Source organism: Oryx dammah, unplaced genomic scaffold (genome assembly GCF_014754425.2).
Source record: "Oryx dammah isolate SB20612 unplaced genomic scaffold, SCBI_Odam_1.1 HiC_scaffold_22, whole genome shotgun sequence".
Lineage (NCBI taxonomy): Eukaryota > Metazoa > Chordata > Mammalia > Artiodactyla > Bovidae > Oryx > Oryx dammah.
The window spans coordinates 15,240,541-15,257,435 of NW_024070206.1; the positions used below are offsets into that span (position 1 = coordinate 15,240,541).

Here is a 16,895-nt window from a genome sequence, read left to right on the forward strand (position 1 = left end):
TGTATTAAATATCGGGGTTGTTTATTGGACTTTGCAAAAGTTATATTTCAGTTTGTCGTTGTTTAGTTGCTAAGTCATGTCTGACTCTGCAATCCCATGGACTGCAGCCTGCCAGGCTCCTCTGTCCACGGGATTTCCCAGGCAAGAATGCCTGAGTGGGAGTTGCCATTTCCTTCTCCGAGGGATCTTCCTGACACAGGGATTTAACCCGCTATTCTTGTCTCCTGCATTGGCAGGTGGATTCACCACTGTGCCACCAGGGAAGTCCCAGTTTATAGATTTTACTTTTGGATTGTTAAATTCCTCAGGATAAATGTTCAGTTTAAATGTCTGGAATATTGCCTTCTATGATTTTGACCGCATAACTCTTTACTTTTGGCACTTGCTAATGATTTTCTAAATCCAGAATTTTGTTCTCACTTGTTGAGTTGTACCAAGTTACCAAGTCTCTAATATATAAGCTGGGGTAAAACCATTCTTGCATTACTGGGGTAAAATCTGCTTATATGTTAGATAGGATAATTAATTTTTGTCTGGTTTTGGCACTGAGGTTATAACAGCATTTTAAAATAAATAAAGAAGTTTGTCTCATTTTAAAATTCTCTCTACAGTATTGGAAATCAGATCATTGGTTATTTCTGGTGGGAGGTTTGACTGAGAAAGAGCAGGAGGGAATTTTCTGGGGTGATGAAAGTGCTGTGTCTTGATAAACATTTTTCAAAACTAAATGACTAGTTCACTTAAGATACGAGGGTTTACCTATATTATTTATACCTTAATAAAAATTGTTCAAATATTAATAATTGCTGAATCTTGTTAGAAAGTATATTTATCGTGTTATGCTTTCAAATTTTGTGTTAAAAATGGGAATATAAAAGATAAATTCATTGTTCATTTTCTTTTCATACTGTTTAGTAAAGGCTAAGGCAAAGTGCAAAAGGTGTGAAGAAATCTGATTAAAATAGATATGCGCTTGGCAAAGCAAGAAAGGTGGCTTGAAACTATGTAGGAGCCTTGAATACGGATACAGGGAAAAAGGAAGAAGTCAGTGGAAACAAAATGAGAGATACTGAGATCAAGAGACTGATCGATGTACAGATAGGCAGGGAAAGGATTAAGACAGGTGCTTGGAAAGTAAATTTAGTATCTCATGCATCATCCAACTAGAAAAGAGAATATTCTTTTCTAAAAGTACTAGAATATATCATATAGATATTTAAGTGCTTAATAGTTTTTTTGGTGTGTGCTTATCAGCTGTTTAAATACAAAAACAATCGCCTATCAAAGGTAAGTTTATAAAGTATACTAAAATTCCTGATCTCATTTAATTCTTCAACATCCTGAGATCTGGAATAGATTAGAAAAACGGAGTTGAGACTTTGCCATAGTTAAGACAGCCAATATGTGGAAAAGCTACTTGTGAGACTTTTGAGTCTGTGTGGTATAAACTTAGGAAACTTTAATTACAATACTTATGTTTTTAATTGGAGCTAGATAAAGGGTGGTCCAGCCAGGTAACTGCCTAGAACCTCAATCCATAACGAGTGTTAACATATTTAATCACTTAAAAATGTAATGAGGAGAAAATTGTATGAAATGGAATTAATCTCGGGGAACAGTTCTACACGTGGCAGGTGTGGTAGTTAGGTATGTGGTCTATAGTAACGGTGAGACTTTGATACTTAGCCTCCTTCCTCAAGTCTCATCCAAGGATATATTATGTCACACTACAAAGAAGTTATATCCAACTAAGTGCAGAAACTTCTTTTTGATGAGTAGGATTTACAAATTTGGATCAGAGCTAAATTGTTTATGACAGTAAAAAGGGCCTTGCTTTTTACCCATTACCATTCAGTCTTTCCTTTAAACAAATATTGAATTAATATTAGGGAGTATAGTTTAGGAAAGATGCCCAATTAGTAATCTGGCCTGGTGAGACCAAGTAGTGGTTTAGGCCAGTCTAAGACAGCATCTAGACTCTTTGCAGGCAAAGCTACCTAACCCTACAATGAACACTTCAGTAATTGTAGCGTGGCTTTTCCTGGTTTTGCGTGTCAGTGGCTCTTGTGGGTTTTAAGTGCCTTGGTGGAAGGGCTGTATTGTATTCTACTCATATATTCCCCTAAAGCTCCTAGCCCACATAGGCCTTCACTTAAATGTGCGTTGAACAATGTTAAACTCTGAGGTGGAAATCAAGGCCTAAGATGAATAAGCCAAAATCAAAACTAAGTCAAACTGAGACCACAAAAATCAATGGTGGAAAGCCAGAATAAGGTACTCCAGCCTGACACTGTTCATTCTTTTACTCACTAAACAAGTAGGACAACAATTTTTCAGGCATCTGTCCGTTATTACAGTCTGCTGCTGCTGCTAAGTCGCTTCAGTCCTGTCCGACTCTGTGCGACCCCATAGACGGCAGCCCACCAGGCTCCCTCGTGGGTTTAAAACCATTTTTAAGGAAAAAAGGTAAACAATAATTATTTATATAATAATTACACAAAGACCTACACAATTACCATGTAAAAACATCAGGAAGGAAAGGTTCCGGTCCTGTGAGTGGTCAGAGAGGGATCTGAAAGAAAATGGCGCCTGCGGCTCAGGTGGTAAAGAACCTGCCCGCAATGTGCGAGACCAGAGTTCGATCCCTGGGTTGGGAGGATCCCTTGGAGGAGCCCATAGCAACCCATTCCGGTATTCTGGCCTGGAGAATCCCTATGGATAGAGGAGCCTGGCGGGCTACCGTCCATAGGGGTCGCAGAGTCGGACACGACTTAACGACTAAGCACAGCACAGGCGCCATGTGGGTTCAGGTCTTTCTGAGTGATACTTAAAACTGCGATCTGAAGGATGAACAGGAATTAGGTGAAAAGTCAGACTGGAAAACTATTTTTGGTCCAGGGATCAACATTAGGTGTCTGAAATGGGCTCCATCCACCTCTTAAAGGAAATCTGAATCCCAGACTTGGTCCAGCGAATTTCTCACCAGCTTGACTCAACACCTTGTCTCATCCTTGGTCAGCACTTCAGGGGTGAGGTGAAACTTCCATTGTCTCTGCCTCTGGCATTTCATCTTTCCCACCTATCTGATTTCCCTGACTCCTTTCTATCAGGGCCCTTCTGGGCGCGCTCCTATTTCACTTCTCCCAACTTCCCTCCCCCAACCCGCTCAACTCTGCAATGCTTGACATTCAGTCGCCCTTCAAAGTCAGAAAGAACTAGCCAGGTTAGCACTTTGAGGCTATTGGCAACCCAAAGAGGTCTTACCAACCCTGCACTATAAGATAGGAACAATAGCTTATCCAACATCCACGTTTAGGTTGTTCCGCCGCAACTAACCCAGAGGATGCCTTTATTTTGGGTGGACCCCTCTGTCTACAGCCACCGTGGGGAAGGGCCCCGTAAGAATTTTCCCGAAATGTTCCAGTCACGAGTCCCAGGCCACCTCTTCTCCATCACTCCCTCCGCCAGGCCCTCCGGTAACGCTGCAGTCTCCACAGTGCTTCAGGAACTGGGGCCTGGCATCCACGCCGGGGACCGGAGGCAGAGGGCTGCACTGCCACCGGCCCGGCTTGGCCGGAAGGCGTGCGGGAAGGCGGGCAGGCCGCGGGAGAGGGCGGGGACCAGCGGGCGAGGACAGCGCCGCGCGGGGAGGGCCGGCGCGCGGGCGGAAGACGCGGGCGGAAGGCTGTGGGCTGGGTGGGCGGGGCCGCGCTCGCCGGGGGGCGGGGCTCCAGCGCTCCTCACGTGACGGGTCCGGCGGCGGCGGCAGCGGCGGCGGCGGCCGCGGCGTCTTTAGCGGCCCCCAGTGCAGGATGGTGCTGGAGGCGGCGGCGGCGGCCGTGGTGGCGGCGGCGTTGTTGGCGGCAGCGGGCGGGGGTGCTGTGGCGGCAGCGGCGGCGGCGCCCGCGGGTGGTATAAAATGGCGGATTTCGAGGAGTTGAGGGTAAGCGGGGGCGCGGGAGTGGAGCGCGGAGGCCGCGGGGGAGGGGAGGGGAGGGGAGGGGATGAGAGGCGGGGAAACCGCAACGTCGCCGGCTGCCACCTTCTTGTTTCGCGGGGAGCGGTTGGCGGAGCCCCGAGCCCCGAGCCTGGCCGGCGTCCGAGCAGGCGCCCGCGCGCCCGTGGGGGGAGCGTTTCGCGGCGGAGGACGCCCGGGCCGCGCAGGGGTGGCGGGCCCAGGGGCCCAGGGTGAGCCGACCCGTGGGGTCCGTCGGGGCTACGCACACCTGGCGCGAGGGGCCGCGGCCGCTCTCGCCAGGGGCTCCTGGGGACCCAACTTCCCCCATTTATTTTAAGGGATGAAGTCGGGAGTGGGGATTGCTTTTCCACCTTCGCGAGGGGTGTACGTGTCTGGCGATTCCTCAGTCTCCGGGCCACTCACTTGAGTGGGAGGCTGTTTTCGGAAACGTGAAGTTGCTGTTAGAATTCTCTCTCTCCTTGGGGTGATGCTACTATTCAGGACGATCTGTCACGAGAAAGGCCCCTTCCTCCCACCAGTGCTCCTTGCACGTCTTGGAGAGGAGCGTCGTCTTTTGGGAATCCTGCCTTTCGTCATCGGCCTTAAACGTTGGTGTTTTTCTTAGTACTATGGGTAAGAACTCCGCAAAGTCCGTGTTGTCATGAGAACAAGGTCATAACTTTATTGTTGATACGCTTGTATTGTAGAGTAGAGGTTTGAAATGGGCTGTGTTGAGGTTAGAACGGAAAAGATATGTATATATATTTTTCCCCGGAGCTGATAACCTTCAGAGTCCTAACTGAAACAGAATTGTGATAAACGAGCCAGATTTTTTTTTTTTAATGGCCCGCTGAGTTTACTGACGGCATAAATAAGATACTTAAGGAGGGAAATCCTGATTAAAAAATAGTCTTCAAAGAACAGATGAATAGAAACTTTTAACTGCCATCAGTTTGCACAACATAGACGTGTGTTGTTAGCGTTACTTTTTCAGAATAAGAAGAAAGTGGAATCTGGTAAAAGATTCAGTGTGTATGTTTATTACGGAATTTGAGAGTGGGGTGTATTAGGGGAAGGGTTGTTGGCTGGTTACCTGGCTGGTTTGGTGAATATCGGCAAAAGAACGTATTCATGGCTCTGATCTAAAGGTAAATTGTTTTGGTTTGAATAGTGCCGGCCATTTTCTCTCCAGCTGTTTCAAAAATTACTTAATTCCCAGTGAAAAATATGTTAATACGTTTTATGCTAGTTTATACAGAGAACCTGATACTAGGTAAAGGGTGTTCATATGGTTAAGTGTAAGGGTGAGTCTCAGCTGTAGAGCTAATAACACCTGTAGAGCTTTTGAAACAAGGCCTGAGCCTCATCTGTAAATTAATGCATTAGATGTAGAGTGGATTGTGGATACTGAAGTTGTGGTTATTTGTATCTGCAATATTATCTTAGTTTTTGTGTACTAATGGGCATATGTAACTTGCCCTCTTCTAAGCTTTTTTTTTTGTTGTTGTTGATGAAAACTTTCCCAAGACTTGTGTTAGACTTTTACAAATGTTGGTCACAGCTTAATAAAAAGTGGAGAATTTATTGGTGAAAGGCAAAAAGGGCTTCCCTGTTGGCTCAGTGGTAAAGAACCCATCTGCAATGTAGGAGATGGGGGTTCGATCCCTGCGTCAGGAAGATCCCTTGGAGAAGGACATGGCAACCCACTCCAGTATTTTTGCCTGGGAAATCCCATGGACACAGGAGCCTGGCAGACTCCAGTCCATGGGATTGCAAAAGAGTAGGACATGACTGAACAACAGTGGAGGGCAGAAAAAGTCAGTGCTTATAGGTTGCAGTGGAACCAGGAACTGGAAAGTAGTTGAAAACCAAGATTTTTCTTTCTGTCTTTGTCTCCCCTTACCTCCCTCCACTGTCGTCTCCAGCCCTCAGTCCTCTCTTTTCTCCCATTTTATGTTGTGGGTCAGCTTCATCTTTTTTTTTTCTGTTTAGCTGTCTTTGCTTCTCCAGGCACTTGCTAGAAGATGGCCCCTCCCGGACAGGTTGCCTTAGGAAACGGAATTTTCAGAAGTGAGGAGGGTATGAGCTATGCAAATGTTGAGCTATCACCCCAGATTTTGCCATACTACTTAATAGCATCGTTTGCACTTAAAGATGTGCTGTAGATCTCCCCACTCCTCAATGCAAACCTTGATGATGGTGGCAGATATCCATTATAATAAAGTTTTTATTATGTGCCTGGCTCTGGTTTCAGAACTTTACATACATACTTATTTAAATAGTTCTCACAAAAAGTGAGGCCCAGAGTGGTTGAATAACCAGAAGGAAGTCGCACAGCTTGATACTAGGAAGACCTGGGATTTTTAACTTCAGAGGTCTAACTTCAGAGTCAGCGCTCCTCAGAGTCTAAGCTGTACTGCTCTGTCCAGTTTCCTTCAGGTCCATGGGGTGTCCCCTACCTGTCCTCCTGCACTCTGTGAACTAAAGTGAATGATAAACAATGATACTTGTATGACATAATATTGAGGGGAAAACCAGATAACTGGCTAAAAATCGAATTAGAAAGGAAAAGAGGAAGACACATTAAGTGTTTTCTAAATGGTTTCTGAATCAGAGTATATTCTGACGATCAGAGGGATAGTGAAGAAAGTTCAAGGATGGGGAAAAATCATGGGCATTGGTTTGTTGCCTAAATTTTTGGCTGTAGAGGAAATGGCCAGCAGACCTGAATGTTGCATGTTTGGCTCATAATGCTGCTCAGAGGATTTCCTTTATCTTTGTCCATTATGACTCAGGGCCACTTCCTAGAAGCCCATGTCACAAGAGCAGGTCACTGCTGGCTAATACTAGTGTCTCCTATACAGAAGAGCCAGAATTTTGGGAAGGAATTTTGGGAATTTAGACCTCACTGTGCTTTAGTGACGCCTGTGCCTTTGCTTTTCTTGGGGGAGGGGCGTCATTTGATGGGGCCACTCCTGTAGACCCTTAAGAGGCTGCCTGACAATTTCAGTTTTTGAGACTGCCTTGTGGGCCAGTACTAGAACTCTTGTCCAGTCACGGCAGAGTGTGACATCGCTACATTTTGCCTCTTGCAGTTCAGGTGACCAGCAGAATACCAGCACACTCCCTTCAGTTCTTCGGGGAGAGAGGATCTGATTGGCTGAGCACTGAAGCCAGATGAGGGTCACATTGGGCTTCCCAGATGACTCAGTGGTAAAGAAGCCTGCCAATGCTTGAGATGCCGGGTCAGTCCCTGGGTTGGGAAGATCCCCTGGAGCAGGAAATGGCTACCCATTCCAGTATTCTTGCCTGGCGAATCCCATGGACAGAGGTGCTTGGCGGGCTGTGGTCTCTGTTCACAAGGAGTGAGACAGGATGAAAAGGATATCTTTTTTGGGTGTTAGTTCTATGTCTTGTAGGTCTGCATGGAACCATTCAAATTCAGCTTCTTTGGCATTAGTGGTTGGGGACTTGGATTACTGTGATATTGAATGGTTAGGTCTTCATAGAACCTTTCAACTTCAGGTTCTTCGGCATTAGTGGTTGGGGCGTAGTCTTGGATTACTGTGATGTTGAGTGGTTTGCCTTGGAAACGAACAGAGATCATTCTGTTGTTTTTGAGGTTGCACCCAAGTACTGCATTTTGTACTCTTTTGTTGACTAGGAGGGCTACTTCATTTCTTCTAAGGGATTCTTGACCACAGTAGTAGATATGGTCATCTGAATTAAAATTGCCGATTATAGTCCATTTTAGTTCACTGGTTGCTGTAATATTATGTTCACTCTTGCCATCTCCTATTTGACCACTTCCAATTTGCCTCACCAACAAAGGTCCATCTAGTCAAAGCTATGGTTTTTCCAGTAGTCATGTACGGATGTGAGAGTTGGACTGTAAAGAAAGCTGAGCATTGAAGAATTGATGCTTTTGATCTGTGGTGTTGGAGAAGACTCTTGAGAGTCTCTTGGATAGCAGGGAGATCCAATCAGTCCATCCTAAAGGAGATCAATCCTGAATATTCACTGGAAGGACTGATGGTGCAGCTGAAACTCCAATACTTTGGCCACCTGATGCAAAGAACTGACTCATTGGAAAAGACCCTGATGCTGGGAAAGATTGAAGGAGGAGAAGGGGACGACTGAGGATGAGGTGGTTGGATGGCATCACCGACTTGATGGACATGAGTTTGAGTAAACTCCGGGATTTGGTGATGGACAGGGAAGACTGGCCTGCTGCAGTCCATAGTGTTGCAAAGAGTCGGATGCGACTGAGAGACTGAACTGAACTGAGTTTACCTTGATCGTCGACCTAATATTCCAGGTTCTTGTGCAGCGTTGTTCTTTACAGCACTGGACTTCCCTTTCACCAGCAGACACATCCACAGCTGGGCGTTGCTTCCACTCTGGCTCAGCCTCTTCATTCCTGCTGGAGCTATTTCTTTGCTCTTCTCCAGTATACTGGGCACCTACTGACCTGGGGAGTTCATCTTTCAGTGTCCTACTATTTTTTTTGCCTTTTCATACTGTTAGTGGGCTTCTCAAGGCAAGAATGCTGAAGTAGTTTACCGTTCCCTTCTCCAGTGGACCGTGTATTGTCAGAACTCTCCGTCGTGACCTGTCCACCTTGAGTGGCCCTGCATGGCATGGCTCATAGTTTGATTGATTTAGGCAAGGCTGTGGTCCATGTGATCAGTTTGGTTAGTTTTCTGTGATTGTGGTTTTCATTCTGCCCTCTGATGGATGAGAATAAAAGGCTTATGCAGGCTTCTGATGAAAGGGACTGGCTGAGGGGGGAAATTGGGTCTTCCTCTGGTGGGTAAGGCCATGCTCAGTAAACCTTCGATCCAATTTTCTGTTGATGGGTGGGGCTGTGTTCCCTTCCTGTAGTTTGGCCTGAGGCCAAACTATGGTAGGGATAATGGTGATAATGGCTACCTCCTTCAAAAAGACCGATGCCAGCACACTGTGGCTCCCAGGACTGTTGTAGTCAGTGCCCCTGACCCCGCGGCAGGCCACTGTTGACCCACGACTCCGCCGGAGACTCCCGGACTCCCATTGGGAAGTCTGGCTCAGTCTCTTGTGGGGTCACTGCTCCTTTTTCCTGGGTCCGGGTGGGGCATGAGGTTTTATTGTGTCCTCCAGGAATCTGTTTCCCCAGTCCTGTGGAAATTCTGTAGTCAAATCCCACTGGCGTTCAAATTCAAATTCCCAGTGGGTTCTCAGTCCTTTTGCCTGATCCCTAGGCTGGGAAATCTGTTGTGGGCCCTAGAACTTTGGCAACAGTGTGAGAAGCGTCTTTGTTAATAACTGTCTCCAGTCTGTGGGTTGTCTGCTCGGCTTATCTGTGGCCGGTCTCGTGGCGACCTCCTCCAGGAGGACTTCTGCCGCTTGCCGTGCCTCCCAGGTCTGCAGTCAGCACCCCTGTTCCTGCGGCAGGTCGCTGCTGGCCTGGGCCTCCACAGGAGACACGCACGCAAAGGCAGGCCTGACTCAGTCTGCCGTGGGGGCCACTGCTCCTTTCCCTCCTCGGCGTACAGGGTTGTGTTTGCACCCTCCCAGAGTCTCTGGCGGGTCTGAGATTTGATTGTAAATGTGTCAGAGAAGCATTTATTCAGTTCAACTGTTGCTTGTTGAAAGCGTTTATGTTGTTAGGAGGTTGTGATTTATTAGGTTGGTGCAAAAGTAATTATGGTTTTTCTTTGTTGAACTTTGACGTTTGATACTGGAATACGTTCTTGAATGTGGTTGTGTTATACATCATTTTAATATGTATTTCTTGATGTACTTTATTTGCTAATGACTTATTACTTGCTGTTTATTTTATATTTAGACTAGAAATGATGGTTTTTGTTATTTAAATTCAAAATTGGTCATAAAGCATCAGAGGCAACTTGCAACATCAGCAGCACATTGGGTCTAGCAACTCCCAATGAGCGTACAGTGCAGTGCTTGTTCAAGAAGTTTTGCAGAGGAGATAGGAGCCTTGAAAATGAGGAGGGCAGTGGCCGGTCGTCAGAAGTTGACGATGAACAACTGAGAGCAATCCTCGAAGCTGATCCTCCTACAGATATGCAAGAAGTTGCTGAAGAAGTCAGCATCGACCACTCTATGGTCGTTCAACATTTGAAGCAAATTGGAGAGTTGATAAAGCTCCATTAGTGGGTGCCGCATGAGCTGACCGCAAATCAAAAAAAAATCGTTTTGAAAAATGTCATTTGTTATTCTACTAAAGAGCAACAAACAATTTCTCAGTTGGATTGTGATGTGCAATGACAAGTGGATTTTATATAACAACTGGCAGCCAACTTAGTGGATGAACCGAGAAGCTCCAAAGCACTTCCTAAAGCCAAACTTACATCAAAAAAAGGTCAGGGTCACTGTCTGGAGGTCTGCTGCCTGTCTGATCCACTGCAGCTTTCTCAATCCCTGCGAAACCGTTACATCTGAGAAGTGTGCTCAGCAAATCAATGAGATGCACTGAAAGCCGCAGCGCCTGCAGCCGGCGCTGGTCAGCAGAACGGGCCCAGTTCTCCATGACAACGCCCAACTGCGTGTCGTACAACTAACGTTTCAAAAGTTGAATGGACTGGGCTATGAAGTTTTGCCTTATCTGCCATATTCACCCGACCACCTCTTGCCAACTGACTACTCTTTTCTACCCTTGTCTTCTTTAAGCATCTCAACAACTTTTTGCAGGGAAAATGCTTCTGCAACCAGCGGGAGGCAGAAAATGCTTTCCAAGAATTCGTCGAATCCTGGAGCATGGATATTTATGCTGCAGGAATAAACAAACTTATTTCTCATTGGCAGAAATTGATTGTTGATTGTGACGATTCCTATTTTGATTAATGAAGATGTATTTGAGCCTAGTTATAATGACTTAAAATTCATGGTCCAAAACCAGAGCTACTTTTTTGCCACCCTAACCGTGGTGTTGGAGAAGACTCTTGAGAGTCCCTTGGACTGCAAGGAGATCCAACCAGTCCGTCCTAAAGGAGATCAGCCCTGGGATTTCTTTGGAGGGAATGATGTTGAAGCTGAAACCTCAGTACTTTGGCCACCTCGTGCGAAGAGTTGACTCATTGGAAAAGACTCTGATGCTGGGAGGGATTGGGGGCAGGAGGGGAAGGGGACGACAGAGGATGAGATGGCCGGATGGCATCACGGACTCGATGGACGTGAGTCTGAGTGAACTCCGGGAGTTGGTGATGGACAGGGAGGACTGGCGTGCTGCGATTCATGGGGTCGCAAAGAGTCATACACGACTGAGCAACTGAACTGAACACCAGATGCAGAAGATCTACTCAGAGGCTTAAGTAATTCTATAACAGAAGATTTTCTGCCAAAAGACTTAGTGTTTGGTTCCTTACTTGCCATCCTGGTACTTTTGGGTGCTGTTGGGATACAGAGGGAGAATGGGAAGTTAGTTGGGAAGGAGGGTGTTGAGGTTAGAGGTCCTCATCCCTCCAAGTTCCCATCTGTTGGACCAAGAAGTAGACTAACACATACAATAGATGTAACAGAATGCACCGTGTAACTCACAGCGGTTATTAGTGGACACAACTCAGTTTCCAGGAGGGCTTCCATTTGAGATCATGGCGATTTAAGCAGATTCAAAACCAAATATCTAATTTAAAGTGAAATAGATAATTTTTCATAGTGAACCAAGCTGTTCTTGGCTGTAGTCGACCTTTTTGTGTGTGTGTGCTCCTAAGGTGAGCACCATCTCTCTGGTATGTATACATGAATATTTATTCTGATAAAGGTGACATTTTTCTAACTATTAGATCCTCCAGATGTTTGTCTTTTGTCAACATTTGTGCCTTGTTTTTCTGAATTGGATCTTAGCTATTTAAAAAATTTTTTTCTTGCAATATGATTGTCATACCATAGAATCCAGCCTTTTAGTGGTTGTGGTCAGCTTACCCAGCTGTGCAGACATCACCACTGTTGCGTTCCAGGACATTTCCATCCCCCCAAGAGGCCCACGCCACTGCCAGTCCCTTCCTGTGCTCTCTCTCCCAGCCCTCAGCGTCTCCTGGTCTACTTTGGGCTCTATGAACATTCCTAGCAACACAATGTCACGTGTGGCCTTTCTTGGAAAGAATCACGTAATTTCTTTGACTTAACATATAATCTTCCCAGGTCTGTTATTGTAGCATGTATCAGTACTTCTTTATTTCTTATGGTTCAGTAATATTCCGTTCTGTGAAATATACCACATTTTGTTTATTCTTTCATGAGTTTATGTACATTTGGGTGATTGCCACATTTTGATTAGTGTGAGCATTCATCTCTAAGTGTCTTAAGTCCTGTGTGGACATAATGTTTTTGATTTTCTTGGATAGACACCGAGGAACGTAATTGCTGGGTCATGTGATAACTCTTAAGTTCTTAAGAAACTGTCCCACTCTTTTTCCAACTGCTACACCATTTTTCATTCCTACCAGAAATGCATGTGTTATGATTTCTCCACACACTTGACCTCATGGATGTGAAGTGGTATCTTGTGGTTTTGTTTCACGTTTTCCTGGTGACTCAATGTTGAGTGTGTTTTCATGTGCTTATTGGCTATCTGTACATCTTCTTTGGAATAATGTCTATCCAAGCCTTTTGCCCATTTTTTAAATTGCATTATTTGATTTTTTTATTATTGTTTATGTTCTTTATACATTTGAGGTATAAGTTCTTTGTCAGATATATGGTTTTCAAGTATCTTTTTCCTTTTTGTGGTCTGTACTTCATTTTCTTTGATATGTACTTTGAAGCACAAATGTTTTGAATTTTATCCATTTTTTCTTTGTTGCTTATGCTTTTGATGTCAAATCTAAGAAACCATTGCCTTATGGAGTGACAAAGATTTATTCCTGTTTTCATCTAGAGTTTATAGTTTCAATTTTTACATTTAGATGGTTTATCCGTTTTGAGGTAATTTTTGTTTATGGTGTGAAGTGGATTAAAATTTCCTTTGCATGTGGATATCCAGTTTTCCCAGGATGATTTGTTAAAAATTCTTTCCCTATTGAGTTGTCTTGATAGCTAGACTTTTTATTCAGGAATCTGAATTTAAGAAATTCACAATTGAAGTAAATGTGATATGAAATCAATTGGTGTCAGTCTAAACTATCCTACATGAATGTTCGTTTTAAATCCACTAGTGGCATGCCAATTTCCCTAGATTTTTTGAAACAAAGGTTTTTTTTTAACGTGTGACTTCAGAGAACAGTATAAACTTAACATAGACATTCAGAGCTCTCCATATGATTATTCATACAAGTCAGTAAAAAGCAGATTTAGATTAAGAGCTTTTTTTTTTTTGATTGAGGATGCATGGATTTCAACTGTATGACCTTAGACATTATTTGACTTTTTCCCCCCAATTGGAAATGGTTTAATATTTTAAAATTTCTTATTTCTTTTTTTAAATGAAAGGGCATAAAATGTTTTTTAAAAAATTTCTTTCTTAAATCCTTGTATTACTGCCTTTAATGAGGGTTCTCTTTATTTTATTTTATTTTTTTTTAGGTTAATTCCAAAAGTCAAAAATAAAGCATATCTTCCTGTGTCTTGACTTTTTTCCAACTCTGAACAATATCTGTTGCTTGACTCCCTAGTAGATAAGAATTCAGGTCATTGTATTTTCTACCTTCCCCAGCACTTGGATTTCTAGGAGGTACAGTTTTGTTCCTAATGCCGTTGATTATTTTAAACTTTTTGTAATAGTTACATTTCTGTTTCCTTTGTTCTTTGCTTTTTAAAAAACTAATTGTAATCATGCTAATGAAGTTTGCATTTCTTTAATTGCATTATTGTTTTATTATTGTTACTGTTTTTGGCTAAGCGGGGTCCTCATTGCTATGCACGAGCTTTCTCTCCTTGCAGGGAGTGGGGCTACTCTTGTTGCAGTGCCTGCTCTTCTCATTGCAGTGGTTTCTTGTGGATCACACACTCTAGAGCGTGGGCTTCAGTAGTAACAACATGTGGGCTCAGGAGTTGTGGCATTCAGGCTTAGTTGTATGGGAACTAACTGAACCAGGGATTGAACTGGTGTCCCCTGCGTTGGATGGAGGGTTCTTAATGACTGGACCACCAGGGAAGTCCCAGATTTCTGTTTTTTGACCTATCAGTTTTAGACACTTTTTCATTTCCAGTCTTAGAGAGGATTTAGCACCCACTGTTTTCCTTTTGTTCTCCCTGCTTCACCTTTCTTGTCATGCATGGATGTGAGCGTTAGACCATAAAGAAGGTGATCCCTGAAGAATTGATGCTTTCGAACTGTGATGTTGGAGAAGACTCTTGAGAGTCCCTTGGACTGCAAGGAGATCCAACCAGTCCATCGTAGGGGAGATCAGTCCTGAGTGTTCATTGGAAGGACTGATGTTGAAACTCCAATACTTTGGCCACCTGATGTGAAGAACTGACTCATTAGAAAAGACCCTGATGCTGGGAAATTTTGAAGGTGGGAGGAGAAGGGGACCATAGAGGATAAGGTGGTTGGATGGAATCACTGACTCAAGAGTTTGAGCCAGCTCCGGGAGATGGCAAAGGACAGGGAAGCCTGGCGTGCTGCAGTCTATGGGGTCACAAAGAGTTGGGCATGACTGTGTGACTGTCCAACAACTACCCTTCTTTCCCATTCTAGCCTTCATTTTCTATTACGTTGTCAAGATTTGTAACTTATATATATTGGCTTATAACTTTTCTAAACTTCTCTGTGCTTCTACAGAAAGATTCTACAAATTGAGTACTAATAACCAGCCTTTGTGATTTGTGTACGGATGTAAGTAAGTAGTTATTGCAGGACCAAGTAGTGTGGAGCTTCTGTGTTGTTAAACCCGGGCTCCTTAAATTAGTAATATTGCAACGCCCTGCTTGATTGTGGATAGCTCCTGGACATCATTATTAAAACGTTAATATTGTAACGTGTTTTCATCCTGTAACCATTGAACTTTTCTTGAAGATGGGTTTTCTGGAGCTCTCAGCCATCTATAATTTGGGCAGTTTGCTTTCTAGATCTGCTATACATGTTATCCTGAGATTACATTGCACTCCTGGGTTTGGTTTGTTGATTGGCTCTCATGTCTTTTTCTTTTTTAAACTCATTTTTGATTTTGCTGGAATATAATCTTGAATAGTTGTTTTATTTTTTAAATTTTATTGACGTATAGTTGGTTTCTAATGTGTTAGCTTCTGCTTTACAGCAAGTGATTCAGTTACCTGTTTATATTTTCATGTTCTTTTCCATTCTGGTTTATCAGAGGATATTGAATATAGTTCCCCATGCTGTACAGTAGGACCTAATTGTTTGTCCGTGCTGTATATAGTGCTAATCCCAGTATCCCAATCCCTGCTCCCGACCCAAGCAGTTGTTTTAGAAACAGTATGCTGGTGATAAACTTTCTGATTTCTTGAACATTTAAAAAATGACTTGCTTTTGTTCCTAGTGGAAAATTTAGATACAGAATTGTAAGTTGGTAATACAGTTTTTCCTTCTGAATTTTGAAAGCTTTGCTTTTGGAATTTAAAACACCCAGTATTGCTGATGAGATCTGTTGCAAATCTGATGGTTATCCTTTTGTGGAAACCTGTTTACAATCTTTACGGTTATCTCCTTATCTTTGGCCTGTGAACTGTGTCTAGTTGTGGGCCTTTTTCATTCCTTCTGGTGGAACCTTTTCAATGGTAAGTAAGGCTCTTCAGGTCTGGGGAATTATTTTTTGTTTTTTTGATAATTTCTTTCCTCTTTTCTCTGAGACTCTTGACAGGTAAATGCTAGATTTCCTAAGTTGACATTTTATTTGTTTACATTCTGGAGATTTCCTTGACTTGTCTTAGAACTCATCCATAAAAATTATTTTAGTGATTATATTTTTGATTTAGGAGAGCTTTATCCTGTTTTTCTTTCTCCTCTCCCCCTTTTTGTAAATAGCAACCTGTCCTTGATTTATGGGGGAAAAAATATCTTGAACTCTCTTAGGATACTAATTCCTTCAAAAAAGTCCTCTTGATTGTTTTCTGAATTGATAATGGGGAGTTCCCTGGTGGCTCAAATGGTAAAGCATCTGCCTACAATGCGGGAGACCCAGGTTCAATCCCTGGGTTGGGAAGATCCCCCAGAGAAGGAAATGGCAACCCACTCCAGTACTCTTGCCTGGAAAATTCCATGGACAGAGGAACCTGGCTGGTAAGCTACAGTCCATGGGGCCCGCAAAGAGTTGGACACGACTGAGTGACTTCACTTTCATTATTGATGTATGTATTGGTGTGTATCATGCTAATTAATTATCTTAAATATTTAAGTTATTTGATAGATTCAAAAGATTGTTTATACCAGGGAATGCATGAATGAATGAAGTCGCTCAGTCGTATCCGACTCTTTGCAACATCACGGACTGTAGCCTGCCAGGCTCCTCTGTCCATGGGATTTACCAGGCAAGAGTACTGGAGTGGGTTGCCATTTCCTTTTCCTTCTCCGGGGGATCTTCCCAACCCAGGGATCGAACCCGGGTCTCCCACATTGCAGGCAGACACTTCACCGTGAGCAACCAGGGAAGGTCTTATACCAGGTAAGGTATAGGTAAATAAACATTCATGTGCACACCATCCTAGTTAAGAAATAGTTCATTAGACCAGCAGGGTGCCCTTCTCTGATTACATCCACATTATATAGCTATAAAATTATATAAAAATCACAAATTTTATATACGCAATTTTTTAAAATTTGTGTGTGTGTTTTAAAATTTTATACAAATTGAATAATGCTGTATGTATTTGGGATGTTTTGGTTTATTATTGCTTTTGAGTTTCCATTGTGTAAATGTAAATACTAGTTTTATTGATTCTTATTGGAAAAATGTCCTTTTTTCTCCCTCCTACAGCAGGCGCCTAAATCTCTTTTCTGTATATCTGAAATCCAAAAAGCTCTGAAAATGCTCACGCG

General features: G+C 43.4%; 1 protein-coding gene across 8 annotated transcripts in view; it reads left to right on the plus strand.

Annotated features, from left to right (window-relative positions):
- Nucleotides 1–3,742: 3,742 nt before the first annotated feature.
- Nucleotides 3,743–16,895, plus strand: part of PIAS2 (protein inhibitor of activated STAT 2) — a 99,126-nt gene continuing 85,973 nt past the window's right edge. For 2 of the 8 annotated variants that reach the window (XM_040264542.1, XM_040264541.1), the window contains exon 1: nucleotides 3,786–3,943. In XM_040264542.1, the coding sequence (XP_040120476.1) occupies nucleotides 3,920–3,943 (24 nt within the window). In that variant the 5' untranslated portion in view covers nucleotides 3,786–3,919. Of the gene's footprint in view, nucleotides 3,944–4,276; nucleotides 4,592–16,895 lie in introns of those variants that run through there. The other 6 variants (XM_040264537.1, XM_040264538.1, XM_040264536.1 and 3 more) reach the window with 5 other exon arrangements.